General features: G+C 36.2%; 1 protein-coding gene across 1 annotated transcript; it reads right to left on the bottom strand.

The window, feature by feature from the left end:
• Positions 1–833: 833 nt before the first annotated feature.
• LOC145039299 (uncharacterized) lies at positions 834–5,915 on the bottom strand. Its single transcript, XM_078987367.1, has 8 exons — positions 5,747–5,915; positions 5,176–5,546; positions 4,473–5,118; positions 3,846–3,901; positions 1,853–1,907; positions 1,578–1,739; positions 1,158–1,270; positions 834–1,061 (listed from the first exon to the last, which is right to left on the bottom strand). Exons 1-8 carry the CDS (start codon positions 5,913–5,915, stop codon positions 834–836), a joined length of 1,800 nt encoding a protein of 599 aa, XP_078843493.1.
• Between the last annotated feature and the right edge of the window lie 13,101 nt (positions 5,916–19,016).

Genomic DNA, 19,016 nt, shown 5'->3' with positions numbered 1-19,016 from the left:
ATGATTTTTTGTTCTTTAAATCAATCGGTATTTTGGACCTTGAGTGTGCAGTTGTACCAGACGGTAAAAGAAGCGATGCTATTCCGGATGCAGCGACAGCCAAAGTGATTTTGCCCATAGATCTCAAGTGGGAAAGAATGGTCGTCCATAGGAACGTTTTACCAGTTCCACCGTGCCTATAGACAAATATTAGTACCTATTTGTTGTTGTCAATGGAAGAGACAACATTGTTGTACACTAATCGTTGATGGTGATTCAGCTTTCGTATAAGGTCACTGTGTTATTGTCGTAGCTCTTCCTTATCATAGCTCATTTCTTCCAATAAGAGGAGATTTCGTAGAACACCAGTGACATCCACTGACGGAACAGGAAGCCCAAAGTCTCATTGATTTGGATGGCGCAGCGGATCGGAGCATGTCATCTAAATCACGAAGTAATTGTTGTTCAACAATCCCAGCGAAAGAGGTAACTATCTTATCTGTTACCTGAGCACTTAGGCTAGGCAAATAGTCATCTTTCATCCTATCGCAAGCAGTGTTCCACAACAGAAGTGGATTGCTAACCTCGCAGAAAAGGAGTAGGTGATAGAAAAGCGATAGTAGTTGTGATGCGGTAGCCCACGTTGCAGCTTCTGTAAAACGCATCAACCACTCAACATCATCACCTATTAATTGAAGTGCATTACAGGCAGCTCTGAAGGTTGGATACACAGTTCCAGCTACAGTACGCAAATCCTTAAACGACGTACATCCTTTCTGGTGACATAGCAGCATCCGTAAATAGAACAGCTCTCCAGAGGTCGGGTGTACGAATACAAGGTGACCAACCATTTTTTATGATTCATAGACTCTCCGATCCCATGATTTACTCGACTTATCCCATTTATAATTTTTTGGATAATCCAGGTATGTCAAATCGTGACAGTGAGTGTCTCTTGAATTGCTTTCGAACCAACCAATGAGGGTAGTAGTGCTTGCATATGGATTAGATAACACCTCAGGTATGGAACTGTCCCCATTAAAGACAATTTGTTGCATATTTTCATCATGAACTGTAAGAACCTGAACCGGTGGATATCGATGATGTATGTGAAAGTCCAATATCCGTCATGCTGCCTCATGTGGACAGATATATCGGCCATCCAAATAATTTTGTACCTCATTTATTGGACGACAATCATGATTTGTCGCTCTCTGATGAGTGGCAGTAGCCACTGAGCTAGATGCAACATCGGTATTTCCCTGTTTTTGGATAGTATATTTTACACGATCTGCACCTTTGGAAATATACTTAAATAGATACTTAATCAACATGCTCCGTCCACAATACTCCACATTTATATGTGCACGGAACCGTGAACATAGTCTTTTGTTGTATGGTACAATGTATCCATTATCAAGAATCTGTCCAAATTGAGTTGTGTGGTGTGCAGTCAAATTGCGTTTGTAACGTACATATCCATTTGTGTCAAAAAAATGTTGCATCGAGAAACGGTTTGGGAAAGTGTTTATTACATTTTCCTTCCTTCATACATGCTGCCTTTTGGTTAAGTGGTCCGCATGGACCATGGATCATACAGGTTGTTATGGTATTGTAAAAAACTGACTCATTAACTGGATCCGGCAGCTCGGCTGTTATATAGTTATCAACGTCACTCGCAATTTTTATACGGTCCTTTGCTGATACCCACGTATGACAATGTGGAAGGCCTCTTTTTTGGAATTCAATAGTGTAAAGATCTGCAATAGTGTAGATTTAAAATAGATAATGATAATTGGATATGTATACAAAGGCAAAAAAAAACAAATAATACGTATCCGTAATAGCAGATTAAAGGGTAAGATATATATACAGATGTGCATTTGAAAGTAGTCACAAAACTGGTCAGCAGATAAAAACGGGTTTACCTATGAAATTTTGTGTAAAAAACCACCTGTTATATTTTTATAAATAAATGATAACAAGGATAATTTTGGAACAACATACAACAAATTTAAATGGCTGAAGTAAACAGAATCCGCTCAATAAGAAGGTTTATATGATACAAAAGATATTGAAAATCAAATACAATTTTGTTTACCTAACAAAATGAAAATAATGAAGAAAGCAGAAACTACTCAATAAGAAGATATATTCTACAATAAAATAGTGAAAAGTAAATAAAGCTTATTTCAGTTAAAAGCCATAAAATAGTGATATTCCAAAACTACCCCTACAGTATGTATGTGTGTTTTAGTTTGTACATAAGGATGGAGGTTATGGGATGAAATACGTGAGCTCACAACATAAATGTATAATCGGTAGAGCGCGGAAAAAAAACCATTTCCTTTTAGAAAAAAATTACGATAATTTGCGAACAACATATACAGAATAAAAGTACAGGTAATTTTATGTTTTGAGTCACTAGGAACAGAGCATTGAATAATAAAAATGTATAACCGGATTTTATGGAATAAAAAAATAACGGATAAAAGAGTAAGATATATATACGCGTATAGATTCGAAATTAGTTTGAAAACTGGCCACCAGATATATGCGAGTTCACGTATGAAGTTTCGGGTAAAAAGCCACCTATTATATTAAGCTGCTTAATAAGGAGGTATAAGATATATTTAACAAAAAAATCGAAAACTAAATAAGGTTTATTTCAGTTAAAAAGCATATAACAGTCATATTCCAAAACTACCCCTGCAGTATGTATGTGTGTTTGTGTCTTTTAGTTTGTACCTAAAGAAGAAGGTTATGCGATGAAATGCGTGAGGTGATAACAAAAATGTATAATAGGTACAGGGTGAAAAAAAAAGCATATCTTTTTTTTAAAAAAAAAAATACATGAGACTGCAGCAACATACAACAAATTTTAATTGCTGAATTCAACAGAATTTGTTCAATAAGGAGTTATATATCATACAAAAAAGATTGGAAATCATTTACTTACCTAACAAAATGAAAATGATAAAGAAAACAGAAACTGCTCAATAAGAAGATATATTTAACAAAAAAAATCGAAAACTAAATAAGGTTTCTTTCAGTTAGAAAGCATAAAACAGTCATATTCCAAAACTACCCCTGCAATATGTATGTGTGTTTGTGTCTTTTAGTTTGTACATAAAGAAGAAGGTAATGCCATGAAATGCGTGAGGTGATAACAGAAATGTATAATGGGTAGAGGGTAAAAAAAACCATATCTTTTTAAAAAAAATTACAATGCATGAACTAGACTACAGTAAACCGGAAACATGAGAAAGGGATGGCCATAGCATAAGAAAAGTAGGCATACTGCCCAAACAACAATAGCCTTTTTTTTACAGAGAGGTACGTTGGGAACAACATACAGAAGGTAAAAGTGGTCGTCACATGGGCAGGTACAGGTAAAAAAATAAATTATATATATATATATATATATATATATATGTTTTTGTTTGTTCGCAATCATAGGAATGAAAAGCTAAAACAAAAAAACCATAATTACAGGAATGAACTTTTGAAAGAAAATAGTCTGAATTTAGTGCAAAAAACAAACATTGACATAAACGGTAACATGTGTATTAGTAAAGGCCTGTTAACCTAGAAGGGAACAACATATACAGAAAAAAAAAGTGCAGGTTTTCAGAGATACAGTTAAAATTAAAAAAGGATGTGGTTTCTTCTGTGGGAAATAATACTATTACATTATAGAAAAGTATCATTCAAATGTTACACCTGCAGTGTGTATGTGGTTTTGTATGGTTGATGTAGAAAAAATATCAGGATTCCATAAAAAATTATTTATTTAAATATCCATAAAACAGAAAAGGTACATGTTATACGACCACTGGAAAAGAAAGGAACAATAGGTGAAATACAGTTTCTCTGCTTAAGGAAACATACAACATTAACGAAATAATAACCATTGAAGTAACTAACAAAATGTACAGTATAAAAGAAATAAATTATAATTTTTTCATATAACAGTGTTGTTAGAAAAAAAAATCCTTGAATTGTATATATGTGTTTGTATGCTTCAGGTTGTAAATAAAGAAGAATAGCATGACATAAAATATGTGGGGTTATCACAGAATTAGACAATGAGGACAGGGGCAGTCAATCTACCATATAAGAAGCTGTATATCATGTAAAAATAATACAATGACACAGGTGTATTGAGTACATAACCATATGTAGTCTAGAAGAACTGAAAATAATACGGATTTAATAACTAAAAATACGGATTTCAATTATATATATATTTTTTTGATATATAAATTAAGTACATAACCAGATGTAGTCTAGAAGAACTGAAAATAAGATAAACAGAATGAGTACAATGCGAAATGTTGAGTATAACAAAACGAATTTTATATAGAAGATATCAATATATACAGAATCAGCATACAAAATATAGATGAAAACATCACATACATATAAAAAAATTGATAAAATATAGATAACATCAGATGTAATTAAAAAGAGTAGCCAAGTGGGGAACATACATGCTTCAACATCGCCAAAGGTTTTGTCCTCTTTAAGAAAGCGGATGAATTCACGAACTTTTATATTGAACACTCGACTAATTATGTCTACTCTACTATGCATATCAGTTTGGTGATGTGTATCCATATACTGGGTATTCTCTGGCCATTTGACATTGCATGTAAAGGTGATAAAGTATTGTGGATTACCATACACCCTACATATGGATAGAGCGTCTAGATAATGATTGTACATGAAACGGGGACCTCCAGTGAATGATGCTGGCAAAAAAATCCGTTTTCCAATGGACCCTGCATCTCTATCACCCTTAGAAAGCGCATCGTACAAGCCACCAACATAATCCGAACGAAGATTTGATTGATTTCTGACAATGTAATCCAACCGACTTTCCTCTATACACGTATACGCATCTACCAAATATTGATGAAAGAGACATGATGAGCTGATAATTGGAGACCATATATGCTGGCGGGCATGGATATGATATGCATAATACATATTTACAGTTAGATTCTGAGCATTTGCACCTCTCCGATTGGCAAGCTTCAAACGGGGAGACCAACCCTCCTCACCAAAAAGGAACAAAAGCGGGTATTGCAGAGGCATGTAGTTGGGATGCAGCTTACTGATACGTTGTGGATGACCCTGTTACGAGTGAATAATTATGTCATATGTAGTAGATGTTGTATCGTCGCTAGTTACTATACAGCTTAACGACCCAAGTAAAGGTAGGTCATATCTACGATCCTCAATGTGATTGAATAATCGGACAGCATACGATTCCAAATCCATTTCTTCAGCCATATGCTTTGCATTCTTGAAGGTCCGAACATATTCATTACTTTCAGCTAAAAACCGGCTCAAATAATTAATAACAGTCGAATTCAAAGTCGTTGATCTGGGACCATCAAAAGCCCTCAACCGATTTTCAACTTCGTGATATGTATCAAATAAGTAAAGCTGCAAAAACCTCGGTCCTTTTGCAGGGTCTGGCGAGAGGGACCCAATTCTATGACTAATCTGTCCGGATACCTTAAAAATATATGGGCCACGACTATCATTCACGTCGTTATCTACATTAGCCCCAAAAGAAGTCATCGAAAACATACTATTGTAAGCCCTAACATCCTATAAAAATTTTCAACTTTCATACAGGGCAATAACCTGAGACGGAAACCTAGAAGGATATGGAAGAACAACACTACCACCTCTATAGCAATGGGTATACCTTGGGTGAGCAACTGTCAACATATTAAGAGCCCTATCCACGTACTAGAAAACGCACCACAATATTCACACAACCAGCTACAATCACCACTATCAATGTACTCAGGAATCACCGAAAGCCCATCGAAACGGCGGCACTTCCGACGACGACCAATCTGAACGGCAGAAGACGACGACGCACCAGCGTCACGGCTCCGCTTGGAGGAAGCGGGCATGTTATAGATAGACGACAACACAACAGAAATAAACAAAGCGATCAAAGCACAGAACAGGAAAAATAAGAAGAAGGCAGGACAAATTTTACCTTATAGAGACAAAGTGGGATGACGATGACGAAGATCATTTAGCAGAAAGGCACACAAACGGAGATGAAATAAGATGAGCAAAGAAAGAGAAATATCGATAAATTGACACGTACGTTCGATAAAATCAAGAAACAAACAACCTCCAGCCACGTTGACAACGGTGTGAAAAATTTACAAATTACCCCCTGCAAATCAAATACACTGACCACATAATAGGTACAGGGACCAAACTTGGATAAACTTTCAACAATTTACTGTTGAAATTTATCATAAGTTTAATATATATATATATATATATATATATATATATATATATATATATATATATATATATATATACCCTTAAGGGTATATAAGCTTAGGTATCCAAACACAGCATATTAAGTCGTTTTGTATCATATAATACATTCTAATTATCCAATGTTCTTATAATTTAACTTCTAACTTGATGTACTTTCAATATTTTTGTAAATTACACATTTATGTTCCTCTTACATAATTTTCATTTTCAACTACAATATATATAGCCTAGTAGATGTTCGGCAAAAAGAGGTGATTTAAGATAAAGATAATAGTGAAATTTCGAATATCTTGAAAGTAAATCAAGTTAAGGTTGAAGTTTAAGAATATTATAATAAATATATCATAGAAAATAATGTATTATGATGTGTTTGGGTACCTAAACTTATATACCCTTAAGGATATATTTACTTTTCCCATATATATATATATATATATATATATATATATATATATATATATATATATATATATATATATATATATATATATATATATATATATATATATATATTATTAACTGTGAAACCAAAGTTTCATAATGTTTGTTTAAGAGGTTGTCGCATTAAAATGCGAGACAATTGGAGTGGGACCGGTCGTTCAATGTGCAACATGGATCAAACGGTCCATAATTCTATGCTTTTAACTCAATTCCATAAGTTTTAGTACAAATTTTTAGTTATAAAAAATTTCATTTTTACCAATGATTAATTAATTGAAATGAATATTTTAAATTTGATTGATAAGTTATTTTCTCATGTAAGCGTAATTAAGTGTGATTTATAGTTAAAATAATTTTCTATCAGTTTTTTAATTGTATTTTATAAATTAAAGATTTTATGTCAAAAATTCATTTTAGGACACAACCTACACAAATAAGAACTTAATTCTGTTCGCGGTTGTGTTTTTATGTGCTATTGGCTATTATTTGTATAGATTTCAACCTAATCTACACAACAACAAATATTTTATTTAATTTATTTTATTATTGCTAAACATACTATCTCATTTTTCTTATGTCGGATTAACGTGAAAAAAGTTAAATGAACTTTTGTAGTTTTCTAAAATTTAGCTCATGTTGGACTATATATTATTTTTTTGAACTTTTAGTAAATATTAGAGGACTAACATATATTATTCTAGTTGTTATCATGAGTTTATCCAATTTTTATAGTTGATAATTGGACTTTCATTGAATTTAAGTATAATTTGGTTTTTGATTTCTAAAGTACTCAAAAATTAACCTTGTTCACATATGTCTATTAGTTTTAATTCGTCTACATAAATTTGATTTTTATGGTTGTAAAATGTCATCTCAATGGTTGGTTCATAGTTGATTTTATCTACATAAATTTGGATTTGTTAACTATCGTTTTATAATATATCAATTTACGGATTATATATATATATATATATATATATATATATATATATATATATATATATATATATATATATATATATATATATATAATATCTTAAGTTGTCTATCTCATATATTGTATAGGCTTTTAACATATTAATTATAAATAATAATGATAAACTTACGAATAAAATATCAAATGTTGTATTTAAATAAGTGTTTACAAGTTTTTAAAACAACTCGGTTTTTGTAGTCTTTAAATCATTTTTCTTAATTTCACAGTTGTGTAGTATGTAGATTATAACCTAGTTTTATAATATACTAGGCGAATTCTTGTGCGTTGTGCGAGGATAAAATTATATACTTAAAATAATAATTTTTACCAAATTATTATTTTAATATTTCTACTTTGAAATAAAATGTTAGTAGTAAAGCAAACATATAGTTAACATATTAGTTTTATTAAACATGATAGTTTTATTTTTAAATCGTTGTAATATATACAATTATTTGAAAATTTTATAAACCGTTTAAAATTGTGTAAATTATATATCAAATGAATGATAATATAACGGATAACAAAACGTATAAACAAAAATATGAACTGCAACTTTTAGTAACATAAAAATAGAAAAATATTTATTATAACTTTTGTATTAAAAAGGATATATATACAACGAATAATAAAAGATATGAAAAATAAACACTATAACTTTTTAATAACATAAATACACTAAAACATTTATTATAACATTTATATTAACTATTCATATTTAAATCACAAATCTTTTCAAATAGCAAAACTTTACAACCTTATAAAAGAAAGGAAAATAAAAAGTTATTAGTGATTACTAATTAATAATCATAAGTTAAAAACTCTTGAGCTGTAATTACTAAATATACATAAATTAGAAAACTCTTGAGTTGTAGCGTGAGTTTCAAATGAATGTGGTACTTGAAATGTATACTTATACTTATTATTATTATTATTATTATTATTATATTCGTCTAAATAATTGGTTTTGGTGCATCATTTTAATCCCTTCAATTATTAAACTTAAAGGTATTTCATTATAAATTTATAACATACATAGGTGCATATACATGTTAAACAAATCACATAATATATACATATATATATATATATATATATATATATATATATATATATATATATATATATATATAAGTTACTTTTATATAAAGGACATATCATGATAAGTCTATCATAATTACATATCGAATGTTCAAAATTATGTTATCTTTTAAATATTGTCTTTTAAATATGTTGTGTAGGATAACCCAACAAAAAAAATAGAAAATAAACATAATCAAAATAGAAAAACTACAATCAAATAAATAAGAACATTAGGTGGTTGAATATAAAGATGTTACATATACATACATCTAAAAAAGAAAAATACTAACATTCGTCAACTTTGCTCAAACAAAAGAAAAAACTATATCCATTTTATGAATCTTCTTTCTTCATTTAACACCATTCAACCATAGAAACTTGATGACAATTCTTCACTAAACTGCAATCAAAATATTTTTTTTGAAAAAGAAGAATCGGAAAGATATTTCAAGCAAAACATTCAGGATTGAGTAATACACACAAATCACATATGAAAATTAAATGAGAAACTGAATATAAAGAAAGAATATAAAAGATTCATTTGTTTTAGTTGAAAGAAAAAATCATATTACAATTACCATCGATGTGATATAGCTCATTTATTCAAATCATCATATTTGGATTATGAATACTTTAATTATATGAAAACTTTTGAATCACAATATCTTCAAATCCTTCATACATGTAAGATTTTATATAACACAAAAGACACAAAAGATTGATCTTTTTATAGTAAACTTTTCACTAAATGATAATTAAACATAATATAAGTTATAAAACTTTTGAGTGTGAAATTATAATTAAGAAAACTTTTGAATTGCGTTAGTTAAAAAATGGAGTTTCAAATGAATGTGGTTTTACGAAGTTAAAAAGGGGGTTTCAAATGCATGAAATTCAAAAAAAAAAAAAATAAATAAATAAATAACTTTATAAGTATCTATGATTTTATGTTTTATTACATTATATATAATTTTTATCAAGAGCATCAAATGAAGGCATTTGGGAGGATGGGGAGGGAAAAAGCAGCTTACCAACCGTGACGGACGTATATAATGGCAAGTTTGAACATTTTCTTTCATGCAAATAATACACGCCAACTCAATCGATAACCTCAACCTTTTCCAATCAATACCCAAAACTCTAAAGACGTGCCTTAAAAGATATCAGTTACGTATTAACATTTCCAACTTGCATATTTAGGATCAAAACAAATTTTGCATTGTAGTAAATAATTTGTATCGTTTTTACAATATATATATATATATATATATATATATATATATATATATATATATATATATATATATATATATATATATATATATATATATATATATATATAGGTGGGTTCAATTGAGAAAATAAAAAAGGTTAAGAATGAGGGAATCATTCTCAGCCACTCTTTTAATTAGCCTCTAAACATAAAGGATACGGTTGCAAACTTGTAAATATGATATAATAGTTTTCAATCACAAATACGAACAGCTGAAATTCTTTCGTTTTTTGCTCTTTCAATCAAACCTTCAATTTTGTTTGAATACAAACATATCTTCAACATCTACGATTAATTATGCTTCCAGCATCATTAGAACAACATCATCGATAATCAACAAAAAATTCAATTCGGATTATTCATTCAACATCGTTCATCAAATAAAACATCGAAATTAATGTTAGAAAAAGATCAAATCATTTTTTGTTTGAAATTTTCATATATTTCTTTACTAATCTACTATTTTGTAATATTTAGATTGTCAAAGTATCATATTTATCACATTTTTAAAAAAGTTAACTTGTATGCACTCCAACTGTTTGATGAAATGCATAAACCAAATTACCACGTTATATTCACATATAAATATGTTTTTCTCACCTGAATCAATATGTGATTATTAAAACACAAAACAAATATGCAAGTCTGTATGTTATTCATTTGTGAATAACATAAAAATTATATATATTTCTGAAAACACATTGTAATATTCATATATGAATATATTGTACAATATTCACATATGAATATACCAACCATTATTCATAAGTGAAAATACGATATAATATTCACAACTGAATATCCTATGTATTATTCTCATGTGATATATCATGTAATACTGTATAATATTCATATATGAAAATATCATATAATATTCATAAGTAAATATATTATATAACATTCACAAGTGAATGCATCGTCTAATATTTAAATATAAATATTGTAACATCAACAATTTCAAAACAAAATTTTCAATTTTTCATAAAACATATTTCATTTAATATTCATAAAACAACCATATTTATTTATTCAATTCAAGTAGTACAACTCCCAATATCACAAATAAACATAAACTCCATGTGTGTACGGATCAAGCCGGCGCCTTCCCGCGGTCGTCACTAGTACCTGAAACAATAACATCAAACACTGTAAGCACAAAGCTTAGTGAGTTCCCCAAAATACCACATATAACACATATTAGCCACTCGAGGCTATAACTCTGTGGGTCCGTGCACCCATACTCTGTGAACCCTCAGGTTCTAACTCTGTGAACCTTCCGGTTCTAACTCTGTAAACATGCACAGCATAAATCACATAGAAATAATGCAGTACAACACATAACATACATAGCATACAGATACTCTGTCACATAACTCTGGTTACCTACTCAAGGTAAAGTATAGTGAGAAGACTCACCTCGCGTATCTCGATAAGTCGTAAGTCCTGAAATCACTAGTGCTCGATCTCCCGAGCTATAGTCCTCCTAAATCATAATACATCTCTAATTAACACTTTCCCAACTAAGGTTGGCTACTCCTTAACAAGTCAACAAAAGTCAACCCTGGTCAACGGTCAACTTTGACCGGACTCGGCGAGTGCATATAGCAACTCGGCGAGTTTGAGCGTATACACTAATTTCCCTGAAATCCTCCCTTGACACATCAAGTATTCTCCTAACACGACAAGTTCGACCTGGCATGAGTTGTGGGGCCACCACGACTCAATTCGCCGAGTCTCAAGAACAACTCGGCGAGTCCAACTTGACTCAGTCCACCTGTCCACTCTGATTTCCCCTTGACTCACTGAGTCAACCCTTCCCAACTCGGCACGACCACACGTTGTATGATCGGGCAACATTCATACTACTCGCCGAGTCTGTTCTTCGGACTCTGCAAGTCCGTGCCATGCAATGACTCAAACTTGCTCATAAGGTCAGATCCAGTCCATTAACCCATAGATCCAGTCCCTCCAAGCTTATTTAGCACGTAAAGTCACTATCTTGATGCACATACAATCTCTATATGACCCTAGATGATGTTTTTGTCTCAATTACAATAACTCAAGGCCATAAACTCCATTGTTATACATAAAGCTGGAAGAGTGAGGCTCTCTGGACCTCTATGGATCCAGATCCAGAGTCTCAACACAAGAAGGGAACTATTTGGCATCAAATCATTCCATAAATGTCCATAAGAAACCCTAGATCTCCCTATACTCCACAAAACAGAAAATGGATCGAATTCATACCTCTAGATCGATGCTCTAAGCTTCAAATCCACTCTATAGCAACCTCCTTTGCTTCGTCTTGCTTAGATCCTTCTCCTTCTTTGCTAGATCACACACACAAGGTCAATAAGGCTTCCTTTCTCTCTCAAAACTTTCCAGCTCTCAAGGGTTTCTCTCTAAGGGTTGGGTGAGCACAAATGACGGCCATAAGGCCCTTTAAATAGGTCCCAAACCCCAGAAATTAGGGCTTCACCACACAGTGTGGACTCGCCGAGTCCACTCTTGGACTCGTCGAGTCCGGTCGCGAACCCTTGCCCAAATCCGCGATCCTACTCGGCGAGTCTGAGCTCCAACTCGCCGAGTCCACTCACAAATTACCAAAAATAACTCAAAATAAATACCTGGGAATTCTGGGTTGTTACAATTCTCCCCCACTAGAACTAGACTTCGCCCTCGAAGTCTCACTCTGCAAATAACTCCGGATGCTGCTCTCGCATCACACGCTCCGGTTCCCATGTCATCTCGGACCCCTTTCGATGTTGCCACTGAACCAAAACCAAAGGTACCTACTTGCTCCTCAGAACTTTGATTTTCCGATCTCTAATGGCCACTGGTCTCTCTACGTAATTCAGGCTCGCATCTATGTGAATATCATCTAATGGAACCACTGCCGACTCGTCGACTATACACCTCCGCAATTGCGACACATGGAAAATGTCGTGAATCTGTCCCAACTCTGCTGGCAATTCCAAGCGATAGGCTACCCTGCCTACCCTCGCGACTACCCGAAATGGTCCGATTTATCGGGGTCCCAATTTTCCCCTCTTCCTGAATCGGATCACTCCTTTCCAAGGAAAGACCTTCGGGAGCACAAAATCACCGACCTGGAATCAAGCTCGGACCGACGTCTGTCCGCGTAACTCTTTTGCCGACTCTGTGCAGTCAGTAACCTCTGTCTGACCTGTTGGATCTGTTCTGTCGTCTGAAGTACTATCTCCGTGTTGCCCATAACACGCTGCCCGACTTCTCCCCAGCAAATGGGGGTCCGATAATTCCTCCCGTACAACAGCTCAAAGGGCGGCGTACCAATGCTTGAATAATGGTTGTTGTTGTAAGAAAACTCGGCCAAAGGCAAATACGTATCCCAACTTCCCCCAAAATCCAATGCACATGCTCGGAGCATGTCCTCTAGGGTCTGAATCGTCCGCTCACTCTGTCCGCTGGTCTGGGGGTGATATGCGGTACTAAAATGCAACCTAGTACCCAACTCCTCATGGAACTTCTTCCAGAACCTGGAAGTGAAACGCACGTCACGGTCGGAGACAATCGAGATCGGCACCCCATGCCGAGACACCACTTCCCTCACATATATCTCTGCTAACTTCTCCGCAGACGAACTCTCACTGATGGCAAGAAAGTGAGCACTCTTCGTCAACCTATCTACAATCACCCAAATTGCATCAACTCCTCAAACAGTCCTTGGCAATTTGGTGATGAAATCCATGGTGATCTGTTCCCACTTCCATTCGGGAATCTCCAACGGCTGCAACTTACCATGCGGTCTCTGATGTTCGGCCTTAACCTTACGGCAGGTTAAGCACCTCTCAACGAACCACACAACATCTCTCTTCATACAGGGCCACCAATACTCCTTCCTCAAATCCAAATACATCTTAGTGGCCCCGGGATGGATTGAGAATTTCGACCGATGAGCTTCTTCCATCAAAATGGTACGCGTACCTCCCACGAACGGTACCCAAATACGCCCCTGAAAAGTCATAAGCCCCCGACCATCAGTAACGAACTCCGATACCAATCCAACAACTCGCTTTCTCTTATGGTTTTCCGACCTCACTGCCTCAGCCTGTGCTCCTCGAATGGTATCCAACACCGGAGTCATCACGGTCAAACGCAAACATACACCTCGCAATGGGGCACTCTCCGCCCGACGACTCAGGGCGTCGGCTACCACATTAGCCTTGCCCGGATGGTACAGGATATCACAATCATAATCCTTAACCACATCCAACCACCTCCTATGCCGCATATTTAGGTTGGGCCGATCCATCAAATACTTCAGACTCTTATGGTCCGTGTATATCGTACACCAAACCCCAAACAAATAATGGCGCCAAATCTTGAGGGCGAACACCACTGCCCCCAATTCTAGGTCATGGGTGGGATACCTCGACTCATGAGGCTTCAATTGCCTCGATGCATACGCTATCACATGCCCTCTCTGCATCAGTACCGCTCCCAATCCCAAAATCGATGCATCGCAGTATACAACAAAATCCTCCACTCCCTCTGGGAGGGCTAACACCGGGGCCTCGCATAACTGCAAACATACACCTCGCAACGGTGCACTCTCCGCCCGACGACTCAGGGCGTCGGCTACTACATTAGCCTTTCCCGGATGATACAAGATCTCGCAATCATAATCCTTAACCACATCAAACCACCTCCTCTGCCGCATATTCAGGTTGGGCTGATCTATCAAATACTTCAGACTCTTATGGTCCGTGTAAATCATACACCGAACCCCATACAAATAATGACGCCAAATCTTGAGGGCAAACACCACTGCCCCCAACTCTAGGTCATGGGTGGGATACCTCGACTCATGAGGCTTCAACTGTCTCGACGCATACGCTATCACATGCCCTCTCTGCATCAGTACCGCTCTCAATCCCAAAATCGATGCATCGCAGTATACGACAAAATCCTCTATTCCCTCCGGGAGGGCTAACACCGGGGCCTCGCATAACCTTTGGCGAAGCGTCTCAAAGGAGGCCTGCTGCTCGGGGCCCCATGAAAAAGCAACACCCTTTCGGGTCAACCTAGTAAGTGGCACTGCGATCTTAGAAAAGTCCCTGATAAATCTCCGATAATAATCGGCCAACCCTAGAAAACTCGTGATCTCGGAGGGTGACCTCGGCACCTCCCAACTCATCACCGCTTCCACTTTGGCCGGATCGACCAATATGCCATCCTGGTTAACAAGATGTCCTAGTAACTGGACCTCTCGCAACCAGAAATCGCACTTGGAGAATTTGGCATAAAGCCTCTCTGATCTCAGAACTTCGAGAATTTCCCTCAAATGCCCCTCGTGCTGCTCCCTAGATCTCGAATATACCAAAATGTCATCAATAAATACAAACACCGACCGATCCAACATCGGCCTGCATACCCGGTTCATGAGATCCATGAACACTGCCGGGGCATTAGTGAGCCCGAAAGGCATCACCACAAACTCATAATGCTCATAACGCGTCCTAAACGCTGTCTTCTGGATGTCCTCATCTCGTACCCTCACCTGATGGTATCCAGACCTCAAATCGATCTTGGAGAACCAAGATGCTCCCTGCAACTGGTCGAACAAATCGTCGATCCTCGGCAACGGGTAACGATTCTTGACCGTCAGCTTGTTCAACTCCCGGTAATCAATACACATCCGGTGTGAACCATCCTTCTTCTTTACAAACAGAATGGGCGCTCCCCACGGCGAGCTACTCGGTCGAATAAACCCTTTCCCCAGCAGCTCCTGAAGCTGCGAGGATAACTCCTGCATCTCTGGAGGTGCAAGACGATAAGGCACCTTAGCGATAGGCGCAGCCCCCGGAACCAAATCAATACCGAACTCTACTTGCCTCACGGGAGGCACCCCCGGCAACTCCTTTGGGAAGACTTCCGGGAACTCACGCACTATAGGAACCTCCTCCACCGACCTCGGCCTCCTGGAATCAACCTGCGTATCCGACACATACGCCACAAAACCCTTACAACCCTGCTGTAAACACTGCCTCACCCTTGCGGCCGAACAAAATGCCGATCCAGAACGGGTACCCTCGCCGTACACTGTAAGAACTCCCACACTAGGTTCTCGTATGGTCACTAGCTGCCGCTCGCAGTCGATAATCGCACCGAACTTGCTCAGCCAGTCCATGCCCATGATGACACAAACATTCCCCATGGCAATAGGAACCAAATCAATCGGGAACTCAACACCGAAGATCTCGAGTACGCACCCATGGATCACCTCCGTGGCATATATCGCCTTCTCATCAGCTATGGAAACTCTCAGAGGCCGACTCAGCGCCTCACGACTAACACTGATGTGCTGACTAAAAGCCAAAGATACAAAGGACCGACTCGCACCCGAGTAAAATAATACCAAGGCAGGTACAAAATTCACAAGAAAAGTACCTACGCATAACATGATATAAGCATAATATTTCAACATTATAAAAAAATACACGAAAGAATACATACCAGCCACGACATCGGGCGCTGCGCGGACCTCCTCCACGGTCAACTGAAATGCTCTCCCATGTACCCTCGGCGCCTCGGCCTTCACTGGCCCACTCCCGGTAGCTCTGATGGCGGCAGGGGCAGATCCCCGCAACTACGGACACTCCGCCTTCTGTTGTCCGGTCTGGTTGAAGTGAAAACATACTGCAAACCCCTTGGGGCAGTCCTTGGCCATATGCCCCTCCTTGCCACATTTGTAGCAAGATCCCGCTCTACATACCCCATCATGACCCTTGCCGCACTTCCCACAAGTGCGGCCCTTCTGGCTCCCTGATTTGGGATCAGCGGGCTGTTGGATAAGGTGTCTAAGTCCATAACTTATTTGGTATATACTTGACCCGACCGGCATGGTCCATTTGGGTTGCATCTCATCCAAACTATTATGGATAATTTTATGAGAGTTATACACATATGTTTATTAATATATTATGAGTTATAATATATTAATATGAAGTTACGTTATTTAATTAGTTTTAGTCTTAAATTAATTATGAATTAATTTAGAGATTAAAAGGAAGACTAATTAAATTATGGGCTATTTGTTTTATATAGTGTGGGCTAATACTCATTTGTTAATGGGCTAGGCTTATGTGGAAGTCCATGGATGATCCATGGAGCTTTTAACCCATGGATCCTTGGAAAAGGAAAAGACATGGGTTATTAGGGTTTCACCCTAACCATGCATACTATATAAGCATGCTTATGGAGCATGAAATGGAGCCTAAGAGAAAACTAGTGAACTAGTGTGTGTGTGTGCATGTGTGTGGCCGATTTTATACAAGGTGTATACTCTCTCAAAGTTTTCCAAGAGTTTGTGGTGTTTGTGATTCCATTTGAGGCATTCACACTATTGGTGCTTGGCCCTCAAACTCCTTAGAACCAAACTCACCAAAAGGTATGTAATCTCTTCTAACTTTTTTATGTTGAAATGTTCCCCATGCCATGTTAGATAGGTTATAAACCTTGGAAAATTATTATTTTGCATGTATTTAGACAAACATAGATCCAAGGTTTATTAGGGTTGCATGCACACTTAGGAAGTGTTAGATTGCTCAAAACCCAACAGTGGTATCAGAGCCTAGGCTTGCTTGTTTGATACTTGATGCAAAATAGTGAAAAAAGTCGAAATCGTTGCTGTCAGCATGGTGGACTCGCCGAGTCCATTGGGGGGACTCGACGATTCCAAGGCAAACTTCAACCTACTCGACGAGTCAGTTCATGCACTCGACGAGTAGGATCGAAAGAGTGCAGATTCTCGACTTTTGCTGCTGGAAATGGACTAGAAACATTACCCTAAATTGTTTTGGTGTTATAAAACTTATTTTAGTTGGTGTAATGGTTGTTCTAATCCATTTACAATAGCATATATCAAAATTCCATGATTTTATGTGTTCATATAATTCTTGAATTTTTGATGATCATGTTCATGTTCTTATGAATTTAGGAGATGATAGGAATTATTTGCTGAATTGTTTAGTATTAATTCTTTATCATTTATGTGTTTTAATGGAGTCCATAATTTGCCCTCAAGTTATGGATTACCAAATGTCACTTTCATTTAACACACACTTAAAACACATAAGTTACATGAAAATGAAGAGTCTTCATTTTTATGAACCTTTAATTCATAAGCTATGAAATGAAGAGTTTTGCAAAGTTACAAAACTTGTCCTCAAGTTTTGGAATTTGTAAAGTTTCACACACTTTAATAAACTTTAATTCCAAACCTTAGAGTTTTAATAGTTAAAATTCAACCCTTATACTATTTATAACATTAATGGTTAATTATTATATATATGTATAAGAATAAGTCGTTTTACCGTTAGTAGGCCTCATTCATGAAGCCGGTCTATAAGGTGGGTATAAGGTTGTTGCCTATAAAATGGCGACTTAATGGGTGTATACTCTCACCCACCGCTTGCTTGATCGGTGGAGGGTCGTTAGCCGAACGGGTAGAACAATGACTTTAAATCCTCATTAAAAGTATAATGAATATTATAAAATAACTAAACTCTTTTAATTCCCAATCTTAGTTATTTTAGGAAAATGTGAACATGGTGCTAGTCCATGGAATTCACACTTTGTACCTTACCAAGTCGTTGGTGGAGCGTGTGTGGTTAACCGGCACACTAACTAGGACTAGTAACGATCACGAAGGGTGACTTAATGTTTGTCATAGATCAATGGAGCGTGTGTGGTTAACCGGCACATTGATTAGGTGATAATATTAAGAGTACCAAGTGAATTAGCATGGTTATTCACACCTTGTTTTGTGATCCTCGGCATCCCAGTCACAAAACTTGAAGGGCACAATCGAGGTTGAAACATGCCATTGAAAAGTTCAATGAATCTCAAAAGAATCTAGGAATTTCAAATCCAATTAAACCTAATAAATCATTT

This window comes from Lactuca saligna, chromosome 4, assembly GCF_052625555.1.
Source record: "Lactuca saligna cultivar CGN05327 chromosome 4, ASM5262555v1, whole genome shotgun sequence".
In the NCBI taxonomy this organism is placed as follows: domain Eukaryota; kingdom Viridiplantae; phylum Streptophyta; class Magnoliopsida; order Asterales; family Asteraceae; genus Lactuca; species Lactuca saligna.
Note: the sequence above shows the minus strand (reverse complement) of the source record. Positions and strands in the feature narration are given on the sequence as shown.